Genomic DNA, 20,805 nt, shown 5'->3' with positions numbered 1-20,805 from the left:
CTTAAAAAAAGGAGACTATGATAAAATGAGAAGAACGGTAAAAAAAAAACTTAGGGGGGCAACTGAGAGAGTAAAAACTGTACAACAGGCGTGGACGCTGTTCAAAAATACCATCCTGGAGGCCCAGGCCATACATATTCCGCGAATTAGAAAAGAAAGACGGAAGTCCAAAAGACACCCGGCCTGGTTGAAAAGTGAGGTGAAGGAAGCTATTAGGGCTAAAAGAAACGCCTTCAGAAAATGGAAGAAGGAACCGTCTGAAAATAACAAGAAACAGCATAAGGAGTGTCAAAGCAAATGCAAGGCGCAGATTAAGAAGGCCAAGAGGGAGTACGAAAAAAAGATAGCATTAGAGGCAAAAAAAACATAGTAAAAATTTTTTTCGGTATATTAAAAGCAGGAAGCCGGCAAAAGAATCGGTTGGGCCGCTGGATGACCGAGGGGTAACAGGGGCGATCAAGGAAGACAAAGACGTAGCGGAGAGACTGAATGAATTCTTTGCTTTGGTCTTCACCGAGGAATATTTGGGTGGGATACCGGTGTCGGAAATGGTATTTCAAGCGGACGAGTCGGAGAAACTTACTGACTTCACGGTAAACCTGGAGGACGTAATGGGGCAGTTCGGCAAACTGAAGAGTAGCAAATCTCCTGGACCGGATGGTATTCATCCTAGAGTACTGATAGAACTGAAAAACGAGCTTGTGGAGCTACTGCTAGTGATATGCAACTTATCCTTAAAATCGAGCGTGGTACCGGAAGATTGGAGGGTGGCCAATGTAACGCCCATTTTTAAAAAAGGCTCCAGGGGAGATCCGGGAAATTATAGACCGGTGAGTCTGACGTCGGTGCCGGGGAAAATGGTAATGCCTGACCAATTTACTTCAATTCTTTGAAGGAGTGAACAAACATGTGGACAAAGGGGAGTCGGTTGATATTGTGTATCTGGATTTTCAAAAGGCGTTTGACAAGGTACCTCATGAAAGGCTACAGAGGAAATTGGAGGGTCATGGGATAGGAGGAAATGTCCTATTGTGGATTAAAAACTGGTTGAAGGATAGGAAACAGAGAGTGGGGTTAAATGGGCAGTATTCACAATGAAGAAGGGTAGTTAGTGGGGTTCCTCAGGGGTCCGTGCTAGGACCGCTGCTTTTTAATATATTTATAAATGATTTAGAGATGGGAGTAACTAGCGAGGTAATTAAATTTGCTGATGACACAAAGTTATTCAAAGTCGTTAAATCGCGACAGGACTGTGAAAAATTACAAGAGGACCTTACGAGACTGGGAGACTGGGCGGCTAAATGGCAGATGATGTTTAATGTGAGCAAGTGCAAGGTGATGCATCTGGGAAAAAAGAACCCGAATTATAGCTACATCATGCAAGGTTCCACGTTAGGAGTTACGGACCAAGAAAGGGATCTGGGTGTCGTCGTTGATAACACACTGAAACCTTCTGCTCAGTGTGCTGCTGCGGCTAAGAAAGCGAATAGAATGTTGGGTATTATTAGGAAAGGTATGGAAAACAGGTGTGAGGATGTTATAATGCCGTTGTATCGCTCCATGGTGTGACCGCACCTCGAGTATTGTGTTCAATTCTGGTCGCCGCATCTCAAGAAAGATATAGTAGAATTGGAAAAGGTGCAGCGAAGGGCGACTAAAATGATAGCGGGATGGGACGACTTCCCTATGAAGAAAGACTAAGGAGGCTAGGGCTATTCAGCTTTGAGAAGAGACGGCTGAGGGGAGACATGATAGAGGTATATAAAATAATGAGTGGAGTGGAACAGGTGGATGTGAAGCGTCTGTTCACGCTTTCCAAAAATACTAGGACTAGGGGGCATGCGATGAAACTACAGTGTAGTAAATTTAAAACAAATCGGAGAAAATATTTCTTCACCCAACGTGTAATTAAACTCTGGAATTCGTTGCCGGAGAAAGTGGTGAAGGCGGTTAGCTTAGCAGAGTTTAAAAAGGGGTTTGGACGGTTTCCTAAAGGACAAGTCCATAAACCGCTACTAAACGGACTTGGAAAAATCCAAAATTCCAGGAATAACATGTATAGAATGTTTGTACGTTTGAGAAGCTTGCCAGGTGCCCTTGGCCTGGATTGGCCGCTGTCGTGGACAGGATGCTGGGCTCGATGGACCCTTGGTCTTTTCCCAGTATGGCATTACTTATGTACTTATGTCCTGTTTAGCATGCATTTGCATGCTAGTTGCATTCAGAGCCCTTGAGCTCGTTGTTTCACGTGCTTGAGGGCTCTGATCATGGGGCATTAGCAAACACCGACGCTAGTATGGCGCTAACAGCCTCTAGCGCCAGCGTTTGCTTCTGATCATCCCCCAGTAAGAGAGGAAGTTATTTTAACATGTCGTGCTAGTTTAGCACAGGGTTCCATTGCATAAAATTGAGCCTTGTGCTAAAATAGCACGACTTGTGGTAAAGTCAGCTGTTTTAGCAGTATCCCAACTTGATAACTTCCCCCTCCATGGCCCAATATTGTCCATATATTTATGAGCCAAAATAGTATCCATTACCTATATGAACTGCATCACTGAATATACGGATTACATTCAAAGTCACTGCAGCTGTTTAACTTAAGCCACTGATCATGCCGGCTAAAAATTCACCCAAATATTTCTTAAAAGAATAGTTTAGGAAGGATAAAGATAATGGACCCAATATTAAAAAAGATTTAACAGGGTAAAAAGAGCTAGGGCATCGTTTAAATACCTTGGTATACAATTGCAGGGGGATCCGGCGCAGCTGTACAAGTTAAATATCGACAAGCTGTTCTCAATTACCAAGCAACTTATTGAGAAATGCAAGTGTTTGCCGGTGTCGCTGTTGGGTAGAATATCATTGTTCAATATGATTATCTTCCCCAAATGGCTCTATTGTTTCCAGATTCTGCCTTTATGCTTCACTAGGCGTGACTGGATACGATTGCTGGGATTGCTTTCTAGATTTTTCTGGAATAAGAAAAGGCCGCAGATCCATATGCAAGATATGATGGATGGATGGAACAGAGGGGGATTTGGAATATTGAATCTATGGAGGTATAATAGGGCCTGCTTGTTACGGCACCTGGGGGATTGGCTGATGGGAACATCATACTATACCCCGTCGAGAATGGAGGTGGATTGGGTTAGCCCATTGCATTTTAATTATGTTCTGCAGGCTGAATCTTCAGTACTACCTGCATATATCCGTACGAGTACCTTAGTACGTCCTTTGAGGGTGGTATGGGGTGAGTTAGCTAGACTCTGGGCTTTTGATGCATGAACTAGTGGATTGTTACCCATTATGGGGAATGGTGATTTTATACTGGGAATGGAGAACAAGTGTATTAGAACTTGGAAGGATAAGGGGCTTCAACTGGTGAATGATTTTGTAGATCCAACAGGATGCATCAGGAACTTGGAGTCCCTGGGTCTTGGTATACTAGAATGGGCAGATAGATTTGCCTTTAAACAGGTGTCTCATTATATTGCTTCTCTGTCTCTGACCTCCTTGGCAATTGATGTGGCCTCCAAAATTAGAGAATTTTATGTAATGCCCACAACAGAACCAGCATCGATATCATTGTTGCACAAAAGACTTCTGCAGAGTTGTCCAAAGAGGAACTTAGACCGGTTGGCTTCGAGGTGGACAGCCGACCTACAGAAAGTGATTACCACAGAAACGTTAGTGCGTAGTTTGAGTCAAATAACAAATAGGACCGGTAGTGCTGAATTGAGGGAATGCCAGGGGAGAGGAATCTATAGGGCGTATACTTCACTGTTGAGACTGTACAATATGGGTAGAGCGGAATCCCCAACTTGTAGCAGGTGTGGTGCCACTAGGTGCACCTACTATCATGCTATGTGGGCATGCTCAGTGATCAATGGATACTGGGTGCAAATAGCGATGTTCTTGGGGAAACTCTTAGGTAGGATCATAGTACTTACACTGGAGGCTGCCCTGTTAGGGGTTGACTTACTGATGGGGTCAGGTACTGTCTGTCATAATTTATTAATATATAAGGCATGTTTGATAGGGAAAAAATGTATTCTAGTAAACTGGACAAAACAAGAGGCACCGTCGTACTGGCAATGGCGCAACAGGATGCATGCACTGCTGTTAGTAGAGCTCCGAGATTCTTATCTTAAACCCAAAGCACAATGTAAATTTTATTTAATATGGGAATCATACATTAATAATCTGGACCCTAGGGCTCGCAGCTCTATCATCAACCGTTTGGAGATGGACTTGGGGAAGTAAGCTGGAGGGGAGATGCACATACAGGAGGTAGTTCCCAATTTAGTTGATAGAGCGACCAGAAGCTACTTGGAATGGGGGTAAAAAGGGGGGGGGGGAAGGGGAGGGAGGTATTACAGAGGAAGGGAAGGGTGGATGGGAGATGTAGAGGGTGGATTGGGTAGGGATAGAGAATATGTTTGGGAAACGTTAAACATTAAAAAACGGGGGTTGGGGAGGGAAGGAATAAAAAGTGGGGGGGGGGGGGGGTTCTTATTTATAATAAAAAATGTTGATGTATCCAGTATGTTAACTGATGAAGCAGTTTGTGATGTAAATTGTACCATGATGAGGCAATTCTATGCTGTATAAGTGGTGTCATCAATAAAAATAGTTAAAGATAAAAAGATTTAACTGGGAATGAAAAGGTCCTGCATGGATAAAAGTGGAGTAGCCACAGGGAGGCCTTGGGGGCCTGGCCTCCACTTTGGGCTCAGGCCTCCTCCAAGCTGCAGCACCCATTCAATGGCTGGTGGGGATGCCAAAGCCCAGCCAGCTGAACAAATTTGCTGCCTTAGTTGCCCCTTCCCTCCCCCTCGTGTTGCTTCACAAATGAGGAAGTTGGTGACATGCTTCCAGTTGACAATATTGGCACTCCCTGAGCATGCTCAGTTTATGTGCAAAGCAGCATAAGGGGAGGGGGTGGATCAGGCAGCACTTATTTTGTTAGCTGGTGAGGCTTTAGCATCCCCACATACAAAGGTATCATATGATACCTAATACGGAAGAGGGGGAAAGGAAATGTGTGGCCCTCCCAACCTATCCCTGGGCTCCCCTAAAATGCCCCTGCCACTTAAACCCCACTATAACAGCAGTTAAGCAGATAGTGCCACTGAATATTGCTTGTGACCACACAGGTACTCTCTGGTAAGTGCAGGGGTAGTCCGGGAGGCAGAGCCAGTACTTAACTGGATAGTGGTGATATTCAGTCTGCTAATCAGCTACGTAAGTGGATAAAGTTAGGACAGCCAATTTCAAAAAACATTATCGGGTTCTTGTGCTACGTCGTCTGATGAGCGTTATGGATGACCAGACTGGCAAGGATAAACGTGCTGTTGAACTGGCTCGTAATCTATCACTGTTGGATTCCCTACATATGTAGAAAGAAGCCTGGAATCGTGTTACACAGGCAACCATTGTGAACTGCTACAAGCGGGCAAGCTTTGTTAAGGATGTGGAGAGGTTCAAAACAGATGCAGCTGTTGCAAACGCATCAGATGAACAGGCTATTGACATCCCAGCCGGTGTTACTGAAGAGGAGTTTCATCACTATGTAGCTGTTGATTACGATCTACAAACAGCTGATGACAGCACTGAGGTCGAGATATGCGCCTACATGCAGGCAACGGCTGATGATGAAACAGATGATGAAATGAGCAGCGAGGCACATGCTGACGAGATTCAACAACCTCATGTCACTTTTGCAAGAGCGCTGGAGAGTCTCAACACCGTGCGGGTCTATCTGGAGGCCACTGGATGTCAGTGCTACGACAATTTTTACCATCTGGCAGACGTAGTCTATAGAACTCACAGACACAATAGTGTACAGAGGACTATGACTGATTACTTCAAGTAAGCCTAACGTCAGGTAACAGAGTCTGTATAACGTCAGTTAATGGAGACTGTATACTGTACGTATAATAGTACTATACATATGTTTATCAGATGTCAAGCTTCTTTGGGTCACAACAGTTAAGTGCATGCTCCGGTTAACTGAATATATTTCTTTGGTCCCAGACCCTTGCACTTAATCAGATTGCACTGTATTTCAGTTTTAACGGAAAATGCTGGTGCATTTTCCGCTGAAACTGGAACTCCTTCCAGATAAAAACTGCTGCCCATTCTCTGCTCCCCCAAATCCACCGACGCTCTTCCACCATGTCTAGGCCTTCTCTGGGCCTAGTTTAGGAGCCAAGGTGGTCTAGTGGCCTAACTGGGGCCTGTGAATTTGAGAGGCACATATAGAGGAGCAGAGAGGTCACAACCTTCCCAGAGAAAGAAGTTCAAGAGATGCAAGAGAGCAGAAACAACAGCACATATGGCCTGGCTGATATTCAGTCCATGGGAGCTGCGATCGGCACTGATCCTGGAAATTCAATCTCGGCATTTCTGGTGACCCGCATTGAATATCCATTTTTTGGCTGGTTTAAATTTAACCTGCGTCAATATTTAGTGCTGGCTGGTTAAGTTTATAGCAGCCAAACATAGGCTGCTATTAGGGTGGCCCAATTTGGCTGCCAAACTTAGCTGGCCAAGTGCTGAATATTTGTGGCTAGCCGGTTACATTGTGCAATATGGCTGGTTAGCTGCTATGTGCTAATGTTCAGCAGAGATAACCGGCTAAATGCTATTTAACTGGCCAGGTACCTTTCCTGGCCAGTTAAATAGCGCTGAATACCGGCCAGATTGACTTTTCACCATCACCTTACTTTGTTGTTATGAACTATGGAGTAAATTCAAGAAAGTGCACCAAAAATTAGGGCAAAGATTATGGGTGCTAAGCGTCAATTCTATAACAGCAATTGCATGTGAAATTGCCATTATAGAAAAGAGCTTAAGTCAGTATGCAAATGCCTAACTTTAGGCACGAACACTTATACCATGTGAAATGCTGAAATAAGTGATCATGCCTAAAGTTGACAGTTGCATGCATGTATTCTATAGCTTACATGCTCAACTGCAAGACATGCCCCTGATCTGCCTGTGTGCACACTTCCTTTTGTAGTTGCGTGCTCTAGCATTTAAATGCTAGGTTTATAGAACAGCACCTAAGTGCAGTTATGTGTGTAACTACAGATCAATACCAGTTAACACAAATTAATACCACTTAAGGGCTATTATTGGTACTTAAGGCCTATTGGTGTCTAATTTAACAATTTAGGTGCACAACTGGCAGTATTCTATAACTTGTAAGACCAAATTTGTGTACTAGTCAGAAATGTGGGCATGCAACTTTATAGACTCCAACTCTATATACCTTATTGTTTGCATTGCTCTACCTTTTTATATTTTTGTGAGGCTCAATAAATGCAAAGTTTTATACAAAACCCTACCAGCCTTCTTCAGGTATTCTTCCTGTGTAGGTTTTGTGTGCCTGTCCAGATACTTGACAGATTATATACCCAGTCTACAGGGGCTCTTTATGCCTGTTTTGTTGTCTGTGCTTGGAAAGAGGATAGCAGAGGAGATTTCGATGTTATAAGAATAGACACTTGCAAATAACATGTGTACGCTGAGCCCTAGCGAATCAGGGGACTATTTTGATTCTTCTCATTTAGGGCCTCTTTTACAAAGGCGTGCTAGCATTTTTAGAGTGTGCTAAAAATAAGCGTGCACTAAACGCTAGAGATGTCCATATATTCCTATGGGTGCCTCTAGCATTTAGTGCATGCTAATAATTAGCATACACTAAAAATGCTAGCATACCTTTGTAAAAGACCCTCAATGAATTTTTCAAGGTGGAGACCCAGTAACTAGCACCCCTGAGTTCATTGTACTTTTAGCTCCTTGTGACAGTCCTATTGCTAAATTATTTTTAGGACAGAGGCTTGATCCTTTCAATATGAGGGCTGGGTTGCTGCTTGCCCTAAATGCTATGATGTGAGCTCAGTTGTAATTAGGAAGGAGCAAATACGAGGGATGTGGGTGTGCCAAGCATCAATGCACGCATCTTATAGAATACTATAAGATGTGCACATTGAGTGGTACATTTAGGCATATCCACTTGCATACCTGGCATAAGTGGGCACACCTTCTTTGTGGCACGCCAATGTAGGATTTGCGCTAGTATTCCATGCTGCATCGGGGTGCAATAAAGGAGGCGTCAATTTAAAGTATTTCCCTGTATATGATTTAAGATTTATGGTTTAGTGAATTTAACGTACTCCATCCCCTGGAGTCTATAAAGTTGGGCACCCAAATTTCCAAACAGCATGCAAATTTGGGCATACAAGTTAAAGGTACTGCCAGTTGTATGCCCAGTTTAATTGGTAAATAAGGCGTATATTGGCATTAAGTACCAATAACAGCCCTTAAGTGGTATTAATCGATGCTAAAGGCACTATTCTATAAACATAGCAGCTAAATGCCGTGGCATGGAACTAGAAAAGGGGCAGGGTCATGAATGGGTCAGTGGAGTGTCTCACAGTTGCATGCATAAGTTACAGAATACTATCACTTCTGCGCGCAACTACCAACTTTAGGCACCAGCATTTACATCAGCCTTTAACATGGCGTAAGTGCTTGCACATAAAGGGCCCTTTTTCTAAGATGTACTAAAAAGTGGCCTGAAATATCAGTAGTGTGGGGCTTTCCTGTGTGCTGAGGTCACTTTCAGTGCATCTCTAAAATGGCCGCAATTTCTCTTTCCTCATTGATGGCCATGCGCTAATTTCCAATTAGCACAGGGCACACCTACGCTCTGTCTCCAAACACACCCCCGCATAAAAAATAAAACCTATATTTTAGCATTTGGGTAGCGCATGCTGATATCAGAACTACCGCGGGGTACTGAGTGCATCCCGCAGTAGTGTCTTTCAGCGAATGGTAAGCATGTGTTAGTGCTTACTGCTGTTTAATAAAAGGGCCTCAAAGGGGTCCTTTTACTAAGTTGCACTGAAAAATGGCTTGCGGTAATGTAGGCGTGGGTTTTGGGTGCGCGCCAATCCAGTTCCCAGCGTGCCTGTAAAAAAGGCCTTTTTAAAATTTTTGCCGAAAATGAACGTGTGGCAAAATCAAAATTGCCGCACGTCCATTTTGGATCTGCGACCTTACCGCCAGCCATTGACCTAGCGGTAAAGTCTCACGCGGTAACTGGGTGGTAATGACCTGCATGCGTCCAATACACGTGTCCGAAAATAAAAATTATTTTTCAGCCGCGCATATCGGACACGCACCAAAAATGAAATTCCTGCAAGAGCCACGCGGCAGCTGGGCAGTAACTCCATTTTGGTGCACGTTGGGTGTGCGTAGACACAGCTTAGTAAAAGGGCCCCAAAGTTAGGTGTGTGCATGCCAACTTATGACCTATTCTAGAACGACAAATTTGTGCACAGTTGTCATTACTGAAAGCGCTTAGCGACCATATTTTTGGTACCCTTTGCAGAATCTACCCCTATATGTATAGTAACGCTTAAAATATTAACACTAGCACCCCCCCTTTTAAAAAATCTCTTTATTACTACTATGAAAACAATTTTTTAAAAATTAAAATGGTTAGTGCTGAAAATTACTCCCTAATTTGATTGCGTATTTTCTTTATTGTCATTCCCTTTGTTTTCTATATTCCAATTGTCATTTCTATTCAAGAACATGGTTCTGATTTACATTTTGTTAAACCTGCATTTCCTGCACCTATTCAGACATAATTGTAAAAGTCCTCTGCAAGGAGCCCAATGAATAATGCAGTTATTTTTTGCAATGCATGACCTGGGAATAGTCTTCTGGTATCGAAATTGCACAAAAGCTTCCAAATGGGAGATGGGAGAATGATCAAATCTGTCCCAGGAATATGGATGAACTGAGCAATGAGTGTATTATTCCCAGCTTTTTATCTAGGATACAGTTTTGATGTAATATTTGTACATATTGCTTTTTGATTACTTGTATTTATCTGTTTTTATATTCTCATATATTATTTTGTTTATATGCTTTGTATGTAATCTGCTTAGAATTTTAAGATAATGCTGAATATAAATATATTTTATTATTATTGCTATTAGGGAGCAATTCTATAATTTGGTGCCATGATGTAAATGCCACAATAGGTTGTGCTAAGTATCAATTCTATAATAGCATTTAGGTGCGCCTAAGCTGTTATAGAATACCACAGCATATCTGTGATGCATGCCAAAATGTAGGCATGTCCACTCCTTAAAGGTCGGTGGCTACTGTAAGTTGGTTCTAAGGAAGAGATTCTATACATGGCGCCTAAAAAATCAGAGCTGAAATCAGTGCCGACTAAGCGTAGTCTAAAATCGGTGCCTAGACTTAGGCGCCGATTATAGAATATGCTTAGTTCATATTTCAGCGCCTAAATCTATATCCATCCATTTACAGCAATGAAAACCTGGCGTAAATCCCTGCACGTAGATTTAGGCGCACTAGGCTATATATTCTATAACTAGGCACGTAAATTTTGGAATGACCATGAAATGCTCATTTCCCTGCCCATAACCATGCCCCTTTTTGCCTCCATGCATTAGAAGTTGGGCGCACGTCATTACAGAATATGCTGAGTTGTGCGCCTAAATTCTAATCAGTGCCAATTAGTGCTCATTATTGCTTGTTAATTGCTGTTATCAGTGCTCATTAGCTTGTTAAATTACGTGCATTATTATAGAATCTGTGCCGATTTTGGTGTCGATCTTTAGGCACACTATATAGAATCCGGAGGTAAGTGACTTTGGTGTATACTTTATAGAATAGTGGCTAGCACTTACTCGCATAAATGCCAATTATTGGCATCTCTGGCACATGTAAATGCTAGCATTCTGCAAACTATATACATATTTGGGGGCAGATTCTATAAATGACACAACCTCCCCCCTGCTGAGCGCTATTCTACAAGCCGCACCTACAGTTAGGTACAGTTTATAGAATAGTTTTAAGTCCATGGGGTCGTGTTTAAAGTTAGCCGTGACCATTTGCACCAACAAAAATGTGGTGCATATACCCGTGCCCAAGCCCCCTTATTCTATAATTGTGCACGTAACCAAAAACCAGATCCATGATCTGTCCATGAGCCTTCCATTTCCGCACCCCCTTTTTCGGGATGCGCATAAAATTTAGGTGCAGATCACATGCCTAAATTTACACGCATGTCCAGGTTAAATGCATCAGACATGCAGTTGTATAAATGTCTATTTCTGCGTATAAAATACTCCTTTATGCACAGAAATGACTTTTAAAATTAACCTCTAGGTCCCTCAAGCTTGGGTGGGTGTGATGGTAGAGGAAGAGGCATTGGTTTGGGAGCAACCACCAGGTCACTGGAATTTTAAATGTGTTGTGCAAGTGATTATAGGCCTGATAATTATAATTAGTTTGAATGCCTTCTCCTGGCTGAATACATAGCAGTACTGGTTGAGTCATACCCTGAAAGAGCAGTGTTGTACTACTGGCCATGATGGCCATCAATAAAAAAGGCAAAGAAAATAGGGTGAGATTTGTTGTTCTCATGCTGTGTGATAGTTTGTTTGTAATTAGAGATGCCCTATGAATGAGGTTTAAGAACACCCTTCACCCTTCCAAAAGGCATGATGTTGACCTACATACTGTTGGGTGGTCACCATAGGCTTCAATATACGAGATACTACTTCTGGATCCACATTTTTTGGATAGGCAGTTAATTCCTTAAGGTGGTTAAAAAAAAGCAGCAATTAACAAAAGACAGAGTGTGAAAATAAGCCCCATGGCTAACGAAGATGCCAGCTGGTTGGAATCTAATTTTTGCTTTGGAAAACAGAAAGGACAAATTTTGCTGGCATACCTGCTAAAATGTTGCTGGCAAACTTATTTGATTTTTTTTTCAGCTGTGGCCTCTCCACAGAACAAACAATATTGCAGCACACAAAAGAGTTAAATAAGTATACAGAGTTGAGTTCTATCAAAAACTTATGACTAGAGTTCAAGTGAATCCCACTTCAGTGAGAGAGACAGAAAGACATGAACAAGCCAATAGGGGGAAATAAATTCCAGTAGGAGAGCTCAATCCTCAGGAAACTGGCATTTGGGTATCTAAAACACCATTTCACACTGCTCAGGAATTCTTTTCATTGTGTAGAATGAAAGTGGGCTATAGATAATTTATTCAGGTGTCAGGCATTCTGCACTTCTGGACTAAATTCTCACCCCTCCTGTTTTTTTTCCTGCACCAACCCCTCCCACACAACTTTTTACAGCTGAGGTACTCAAAATGCAAGGGCAAAACCAATTATTGAGGCCTGAATACTGAACCTGGCATCCTTGCTGTGATGGTGTTAATTTTCCTTTCAGTTATAGATACCCAACATGGAAATTGACTTTGGTGATGGGGTTGTATAATGCAATCCCTTTAGCACCAGTATACACTGGGATGGAGCTCTCATACTATCCGTGCCACCAAAGAACAAAAGTGCTGTACTAAAAAATTTTTTTGCATGCATTCAGAGACAAGCAGCAAGCTTAATGCAAAATGGCAACATGGGTGACGACTGTCTAGGGGCTGTTCTTATTGCTAGTTAAGAACAGTTCAAAGGAAAAAGAAACTGCAGGAAAAAGATGAGGGGGCTAGAAAGGCTGGGGAAGGGGGAAGACATAAGGCCAACAGGAAGACAAAATTATACATCAGTGCATTCTCTGCATACAAGCACAATCGCACAAATGACAATATCCCTTGCATTCTTCAAGATTCGCTCATGAATATCTACAGACTAAATAACCTGTGCAGGATTTTATCCAGACACCCAGAAATTTTAGGGTTAATGCAGTTGCTATATTTCAGTTTGCCTGAAGAAGAGGTCTCTCTAACAGAAGAATGTTACCTTACTGAGAATTTCCTAATTTAGGCCTCTACTTGCAGTGAAGGAGACAATCAAGGATGAGATTAGAGTGCTACTATGGGGGAGGGGGCTCAGTTCAGTGGTTTTTCACATGGCCACAGGCTGCAGTTTTTGGACATGGGAGACATGGAACAGAGAAGACCTGGCTTCCAATTAGTCAGAGGAGGAGCATGCTGTTAGGCCAGGGTGTGGATCACACAGCTCACCCTGATCTATGGGGGTTTGGGGATGAAGAGGCAAATGGCAGATGGAGAATGAAAGACGCTGAAATAAGGAAAGAAAGTGCCCTGGCTATTCCTGTGGGGCTGTGAAGATGGCAAAGGCCAGGCACCTTTAGCTTCTGCTCTGTCTGTGGAGTTAAGTATGTGCATTTGTTAAACTGATTTAATCCACTAACCTACAAACTGACATGCATTAAAAAAATTTTTTTATTGAATGTATGAAATGTGCTGAAAAAAATGTCTGAAAATCAGGAAAAAAGGCTAATTGAACTCATGAGGAAACAAATGTTTCCTTGTGCCTATCCCTGAGTTTACACCCGGTAACCCATACCAAATCATACTGTGGGGCTAAGAGCATGCTAATAGGACAGCCTGGCACCTCCATGTTTGTACATCAGAGCAACAAAAGGCCTGCCATACTGGTAGAGCATTGACTTGGCTTGAGCTGATAACATGGCTGTATAAAATAAACCTAGTTAGGAACTCTGTACCGCACCAAATAAAAAAGAAGCTGCTTTTTCCCCTCTGCTACCCATGTCTACATGAACTGTCTCCAGCCCTATACCTAAAACTTTGGAAAACAGTGCTGCCTGCTACATTATCGGCTTGTAGGTTTTGGAGTAATTGTTATGGACCATTGAGATTTACTGTTTATTTTGAAGATTTTTGCTACATTAATACTAGGCATTTACATTTTTTCCTTCTATTTACCATTAACGGTTTCACTTTACTAGTGTTTCTGTTTCTTGAGTATGTTGAAATGCCAAATAATATACCTATTTGAAGTTACCAAGAAAATTGTTTTCTCCTTCAGCTACATATTCAGTGATTTGAGAGAGGGGACTGGGTCTTATTCTGAAGCGCAATCCAAGGACTGGGATATTTAGAGTATGGATCAGAGGCCCTTGGAATTTAAGTTCCTCCTTGAAGGTAAAGTAGATGTGATTATACATCATGCCTTGAAGAGAATGTTTCTGTCTTTTGCCTAAATGCCCCTTTCATTGGCCTGCGCACCCTGAGATAGTGTTAAAACAGAGACATGAAAAGAGAGGCAATCACACATACTAATATAAAAGCACAGACCTGAATATTATATAACTCAAGGTCATATTTATACTGCACACCAGGGAGGGAGTGCCATTTTCAGTACGCCCCTTTATGGCAAGGTATACAGGTACAGCTGCACTCCTGTACCTAATTATCTGGCTAGCGATGGTCCCTCTTTGAAAACTGTATAAAAGCATATGAATACAAAAATGCTCATACACTTTCCCCCTGCTACTTTGCAGTAGACAGGTAAAATGATCTGTGTGTCGATTTGGACATTTACTTTGATGCATATAGTTTACTTCTCCTCCCCCCCCCCCACCCCAAGAAACAGACAGACTTATGGTCACTGCTTGAGGAGCACTTTCATGCCTGCAGATATTACCGTAGTTATCCAGCTAGATCCATAGAGATGGGCTGAAAATTATCCTTCCTATGTGCAATCATATATAAGCAGTCCAATCTATTTAGATTCAATTTTGAAAAAAATTCCAAGACAGCAAATACCCTATGTACAACTGCAGGCACACACACACTGGCTCAATTTTAAGTGCCAGTGGCCACTGGTAAAATAAAGCGCTGATGCTTTATTTGCTCATATAGTCAGCAGTGCTATGCCTTCAAGTAGTGCCACTGACTATAAGTTTATATAGCACATTGTGCTGCCGCTTGGCTCTCAGGTTTGCTATTTCACTGGCCAAACTTACATGGGTAAGTTACTAAAGGGCAGCTGAATGTTGCCACTTTCCAAATAACTTTTTGGTCAGCCCCTGGTCAACCTCTATCCCACCTCTCCAAACACAGATAGCTATTATCCATTTAAATCACCACAGATTTCCGTTTGAGTGATGGAACTTTAAAAAAATAAAATAAAATAAACTTCAATAGTTGAAATCAGCAACAATCATGCAAGTCTTTTTCAATGTCAAACCGTGATGTATACCGACATCCAAAATGGGTGTAAAATAAAGTACCGAACAAATATCACCCAGTGTTTTGTGCAAGTTCAAATTTCTTTTAGAGAAAATATACATTTATATAAATGTTTTTGGGACCATCAATGCGGCGGCACAGCCATGGTGACCTACTTTATGCATGACTGGCACACTCAGTAACTACACCAGGGTTAACATGAACAATACCTTTGCAAAATCACCTAAGATTAAAAAAAAAAAATGAAACAAGAGGCTATTATCCAAACAGAAAAACATACACATATTGTTTTTTTCTGACTAGAGAAAAAGGCAGAAGAGGCAAAAGATTAAAACTGATCACCTGGGATTTGAGATTCAGATCTACAGAGTAGTGCTTTTCAGCCCTTTCCTGGAGGCATACTTAGGGGCCCTTTTACTAAACCGCATAAGCGGATGCGCATATTGGGCGCACGCCAAGTGGCATTTGATGTGCATAGGTCATTACCGCAACAGACTTTACTGCTAGGTCAATGGCTGGCAGTAAGGTCTCAGACCCAAAATGGATGCGCGGCAATTTTCATTTTGCCGCACGTCCGTTTTTGGCAAAAAAAAATTTTAAAGGCATTTTTTACAGGTAAGCTGAAAAATGATTCTGCGCGTTCCCAAAACACGCATCTACACTGCTACAGGCCATTTTTCAGCGTGTCTTTGTAAAAGGGTCCCTTAGCCAGTCGGGAATATGCATGAAAGAAATTTGTATGCAGTGGGTCTCCAATATGCTGTATACACGTGTCTCATGTATATTCATAATGTTAATTCTGAAAACTGTACCGGCAAGATTTGCCTCCTGGAGAAGGTTGAAAAGCACTGCTATAAGGGATGTGGGGGGGGGGGAACTTTAAATATAAGTGAGTCTTTTTATCTTTTAAGCATCACAGAGAGAGGCGAATGATACTGTTGCAGGTCTGAAAATACATATGCCCACTGATATCCCCCTCCCCCCCACCTCATGCACAGCCGTAGTTACTGAGCATATAGAAATGCCAGGTCTGAGCTCGTTTATGTATCTGGAACAACAATGGCACCCGCTAATTACTCTGCGTTTCTTGCTAAGGAGGCCACAGTACAATGCAATTTAATATGACCTTAATGTCACCGACATTGGTGGGATTAATGAAAACCAGTTACAAATGATGTAAACAGCACATCACAGAATATTCTGTACCTGTATTTTACTCGCTTGCCAGTATGCACTTTGCTGTGCTCTGGATTAGAATATGCTGTATTAATCTGATTACCAGAAAATAACCCAAAGAAACTACTGTCCAGCTACATTTTTCTGCAAGCACAATTAACATGGCCCACCCTTTTCTGGGTTTCTGAGCAGCTCACCACAGCCACAGTAGAAAAAGAGTGTGCTCAGAACAGTAATAGCTAGTTGTTTAGTTTAGTTCCAGTTTGCTCCAAATATTGGTTTCCTTATTCACTGTGTTGCTTACTATTTATTCTTTCTCTGAGATGATTTAGGACAAAAATAACAGAGGAGGCACCCTCCACCCTGGTTCTGGGGCTAGCCAGAGGTTCTTGGCCATCTGGGCATAATGCCTGGGTAAGAGAAGGGAGGATGGTGGCCAAGAGAGCTGAATGTATCCATGGATAAATCATTAAAAAATAATTTAAAAAATGCACAAACATCACTCTGAAACTTCTGTCCAGTCTTAGATCTGGTGCACAGATTTCATTCTAGTTTAAAAAGCTCCTAAAAGATCAACTTGCTGTGTTAAAGTTATTTTTCTTCCAAAAGATGGAAAGGGGACAGCACCAGAATTACTATATTATTAATGCTATAAACAATTTAATACAGACAGCCCTTTGGTTGGCTATGTTGAACTGAGCAAGAATCAGCTATCCTGGAGCATTCAGTTGTGGGTTGTGTAGCACAGTTGGGGATTTGTGAGCTTATTCATGCACAAATGCAGAACCCCTCCGCCCTCCACAGTTTAGAAGGAAAACATGGCAGGAGTGTGACTAACATCCACAGTCAGGCCTGGGCCAACCATTAGGCAAGAACAGACAGCCGCCTAGGGCATCAGCTTTTGGGGGGTAGCAAAGAGCAGCTGCAGTAAAAACAAATAATAGGTCCTGACAACCACACAAGCTCTAAGACACAACAGGAGATACTTTTACAATAGGGAAGGTAGGCAAGGTGCGTAGCTGTCAAACAGATTATTCTAGGAGGGATAGTGTTGGGGTGATTGTTGGGGGGAGGGGGAAGGGACCTAAAATGAACTGGTGGGGACACAAGGCTGATGGTTCACCTAGGGCACTTAATATTCTTGCACTGGCCCTGATCAAGTAAATGAATGGTAGAGCTAGCTAGTCCTGCTCCATTAATTACCCAGTGCATAATAGGTTCCGGTTCATGTTTATTTAATTTGATTAACCACTTAGAGAAAATCTTTCAAAGTGGAGAACAATAAACAATATAAACAAGGGGTTCACATTGTCTGAAAAGAAGTCCAATATCATAATAGAAAAGAAGAGTAAAAGTACTGCCTACCCATCATCAGATTCTCACTTCAAATCACATATTTAAATATTAGGACTTAATGGAGTTAATATTCAGCATAGTTTAAGCATGCAGGAGGGGCCAAGAGCAAATACTGAGTGACATTTAACCAGACAGTGCCGCTTAATATATGCTCTTGGATTAGTGCCCGGGTGGAACCAAGAATTTTCCAGGCACCCCCCCCCCCCCCCTCGATATTCAGTGGCAACACCCAGATAACTATCTGGTCAACTTAGGACAGAAACAAGGCCGACCTAAGTTAAGTGGGTAGCTATCCAGGTAACACCACTAAATATATCAATGGTAACGTCTAGTGGCTGTCCAAGACTCACTGAATGTTGCTCCCATTTTTTTTAGAACTTGGTCCTTATTACACTTAATTCCAATTAGTGTATCTGTGAAAAATACTTGGCCTCCTACATCTGACATTAATGGCAGAACTTTAACAAGACATTGAACTATTTTATGAAAAACACCTTTGGAGAGAATTACGTGTAACCCAGTAAATGAAGGCAGAGAAAGACCAATATGACCCATCGAATCTGCTCAGAAAAGCTGCTGGAGTTGTACTTGCTGTGTAGTGCAGGTTATTTTCCCTTGTTTGTATTGTTGGGATTGTCCCTGCCATGCAGTACAGGTTACCTTCCCCATGATCATATTATAACTGAAGTGTTCTATGCTTGATTTTTAGGGATCCACTATATATATCTCACTTCTTTTTGAATTCCTGCACCATTTTCCTTCCACCATCTGTTCTGGGGGGGGGGGGGGGGGGGGGGCATTCCAGGCATCCACCACTTTCCTTTGAAAAATATTTCCTGATGCTGCTTTTGACTGTAACTCACTTTAGCTTCATGCCATGTTCTCAGTTCTAGAGCTTCTCCTTATTTGGAAAACGCTTGTTTGTTCAGTAATTCCTTTTAGTTATTTACAAGTCTGTATAATATCTCCTTTGCCCCTCCTCTTCTCTAGGGTTAGGTGGGGTAGGAGAGGGGCAGCAGGCTGCTTGATAACTGCTTTTTCCTAATACACTAATTTGTCATAGGTTTTGTCTCTTTTTTCCTTTGAACTTCTTGACCACCAAAGTCTGCCTTTCCCATGCCTCCATGAAGTCTGTTGCTGGTCCTGCTGTTTCCTCTGCCTCTCTTATAAGGCCAATGCCATGCATCCATCACAGATGATAAAGACATTCACGCACACATACATGCATCCACGCACAACAAAAAAACAGATTAAGGACACGGGGGTGTTGAGATCACAGTCAGGGGGGGACACGACAAAAATGGACAGAGAAGTAGCACCAGTTTTGGGAATAGCACAAGAAAGGGAACAGCTGTGGCTCATGGCCTGCTTTTGGGGTGTTCTACCTTATACGCCACTCGTGCAGGGCATTTTTTCCCCAGGCCTAGTGGAGGGGACATGTGTCTCAGCATCTCATACATGTCAGTGTAGCCGATTCGCCCACTGTCATCAAGAAGAGAACAAGGGCAAAAGCAGGAATGAACAGGTGAGGGTGGATCAAGATGGGATCAAGACAGGGAATAATAAACAAGATATGACGAAATAAATGAAAACAAACCAGGATGGTGGGTGGGAGAGGGACAAAAGGGTGGAGCATGGAAGAAAAACAGAAATCCAGTTAATTTTTTTTGCACTTAAAATAAAAACATAAGGAAAAGTTGAGCGGGATTTCACAGTTTCTGCTGTGGCTCTCTTGCTCCTGCAGGGAAATCCCACCTCAGCTGGTAAACCTGGACTTTCTGATCCCAGTGGGATGATGGAGTGATGGATGAGGTCTATATCCATAGACTAGGAAGAGAAAGAAAATATGTCTTTTCTTTTTCTTTGGCATTTCAGGTCAAGCATTGTTCTGTTCATCATGCCTGGGGGAGCAGCTGGAACAGGCAGACTTATGAGACAGATGAAGATAGTGTGCCCAAGAAAATTACTTGTTTTTGTATCTTTTTGTAAAAAGTGGGCTTCCAGTTTCATGACTGGCTTCTTCTTCCCTCACTTGAAAACATACAAATGAGGAAAACAAGAAAATAAGATTTTTTTTTCTTGTTGAATTAGTCCTACTTTACTCCTGTGCTGAGGCGAGGCCAGTGATTTAGTGTCTTAGCTATCATGCAGGAGATTTGGGTTTGATTCCTAAGCTCAGCTTCTGTCACTTGAGCTGGCTGAGGATACTGCAAAGGTGGCACTTCACAGTCTCTTGGGGAATGGAAAAGAGCTCAGGTTATCAATATCACACATATATGGGGGTATCTACTGGTACGGCTTGGAGTGTAACTGTGCTGGGATTTGAAGGGAGCCAGAGTAAGTGGCCCTTAGCCAGGGACCTTGGCTATGATGGCTGAACTAGAAAGGAGGGAGGGAGGTGGTTTAAATGGGCAGAAACCCCAGGTTGTTTGAAAGCCCTGGTACCATGGCCCTAGCAATAGCCAGTTTCATCTGAACTGTCAGTCTGAAAGAGTAGGAAGAAATTGCTTCGCCAAGCTCCCCATCCCGCCACCCAAACAAAGCATCTTGTCTTGATGTCTTGAGCATAGGACTTCAAACCTTTAGGTTTGTGCCAGCATCTGCTGGAAAGAACAATTCTACATCACAAAATGTTACAAACCCCAGATGGCAGTGTAAGCTGCACAAAAAGCTCAGTATGCCACTGCATCTGTGTCAATCTTTATTCCCTAAACATTTGAGATAATGTCTCTTCAGCTCTTTGAGACACTAGCTACTGCAAAACAAATTGAAGTGTGCTGTGCAAAAACCTGATAAGTCTACATTAGGGATAAACTGAGATTTTCTTATTGACATATTCTTTCATAGGGCTGTTTACTATCTATTTACTAAATTTTGCTGAAAAACATGCATGTCCTCGTATTAGCCATTGCAAAATTTGATTCCATTACATAGTTTCCCATTATTCTATAACCTGTGGGATAGTTGTTTCCATCTACCAGCAGGTGAAAATAGAGAGCTGAAAACTGAGCTAAGACGGCTCTCTCTTTACATTCTGTCCAGCTCCTCAGTATTTTCTATCTCCAGCAGGTGGATGGACACTCTTTTCAGCCTCTGGATCTGAGTGCTTTGCTCCTGGTCCAGTTGGTCAGCTGGTCCCCAGTTGAGCTTTGTGGGTGGCTTCACTCTGCAGAGTTCATATCTGGATGTCTTCAGATTCCTGTCTCTGGTGCCCGTGAATTAACTTCTTACCT

General features: G+C 42.3%; 1 protein-coding gene across 1 annotated transcript in view; it reads right to left on the bottom strand.

The window, feature by feature from the left end:
- Positions 1-20,805, bottom strand: part of CACNA1B (calcium voltage-gated channel subunit alpha1 B) — a 1,447,778-nt gene that overhangs the window by 104,415 nt on the left and 1,322,558 nt on the right. Inside the window, exon 38 of the mRNA XM_030207102.1 lies at positions 18,958-19,054. Coding sequence (XP_030062962.1) covers positions 18,958-19,054 — 97 coding nt within the window. The remainder of the gene's footprint in view (positions 1-18,957; positions 19,055-20,805) is intronic.

This window comes from Microcaecilia unicolor, chromosome 6 (assembly GCF_901765095.1).
Source record: "Microcaecilia unicolor chromosome 6, aMicUni1.1, whole genome shotgun sequence".
Classification (NCBI taxonomy): domain Eukaryota; kingdom Metazoa; phylum Chordata; class Amphibia; order Gymnophiona; family Siphonopidae; genus Microcaecilia; species Microcaecilia unicolor.
Note: the sequence above shows the minus strand (reverse complement) of the source record. Positions and strands in the feature narration are given on the sequence as shown.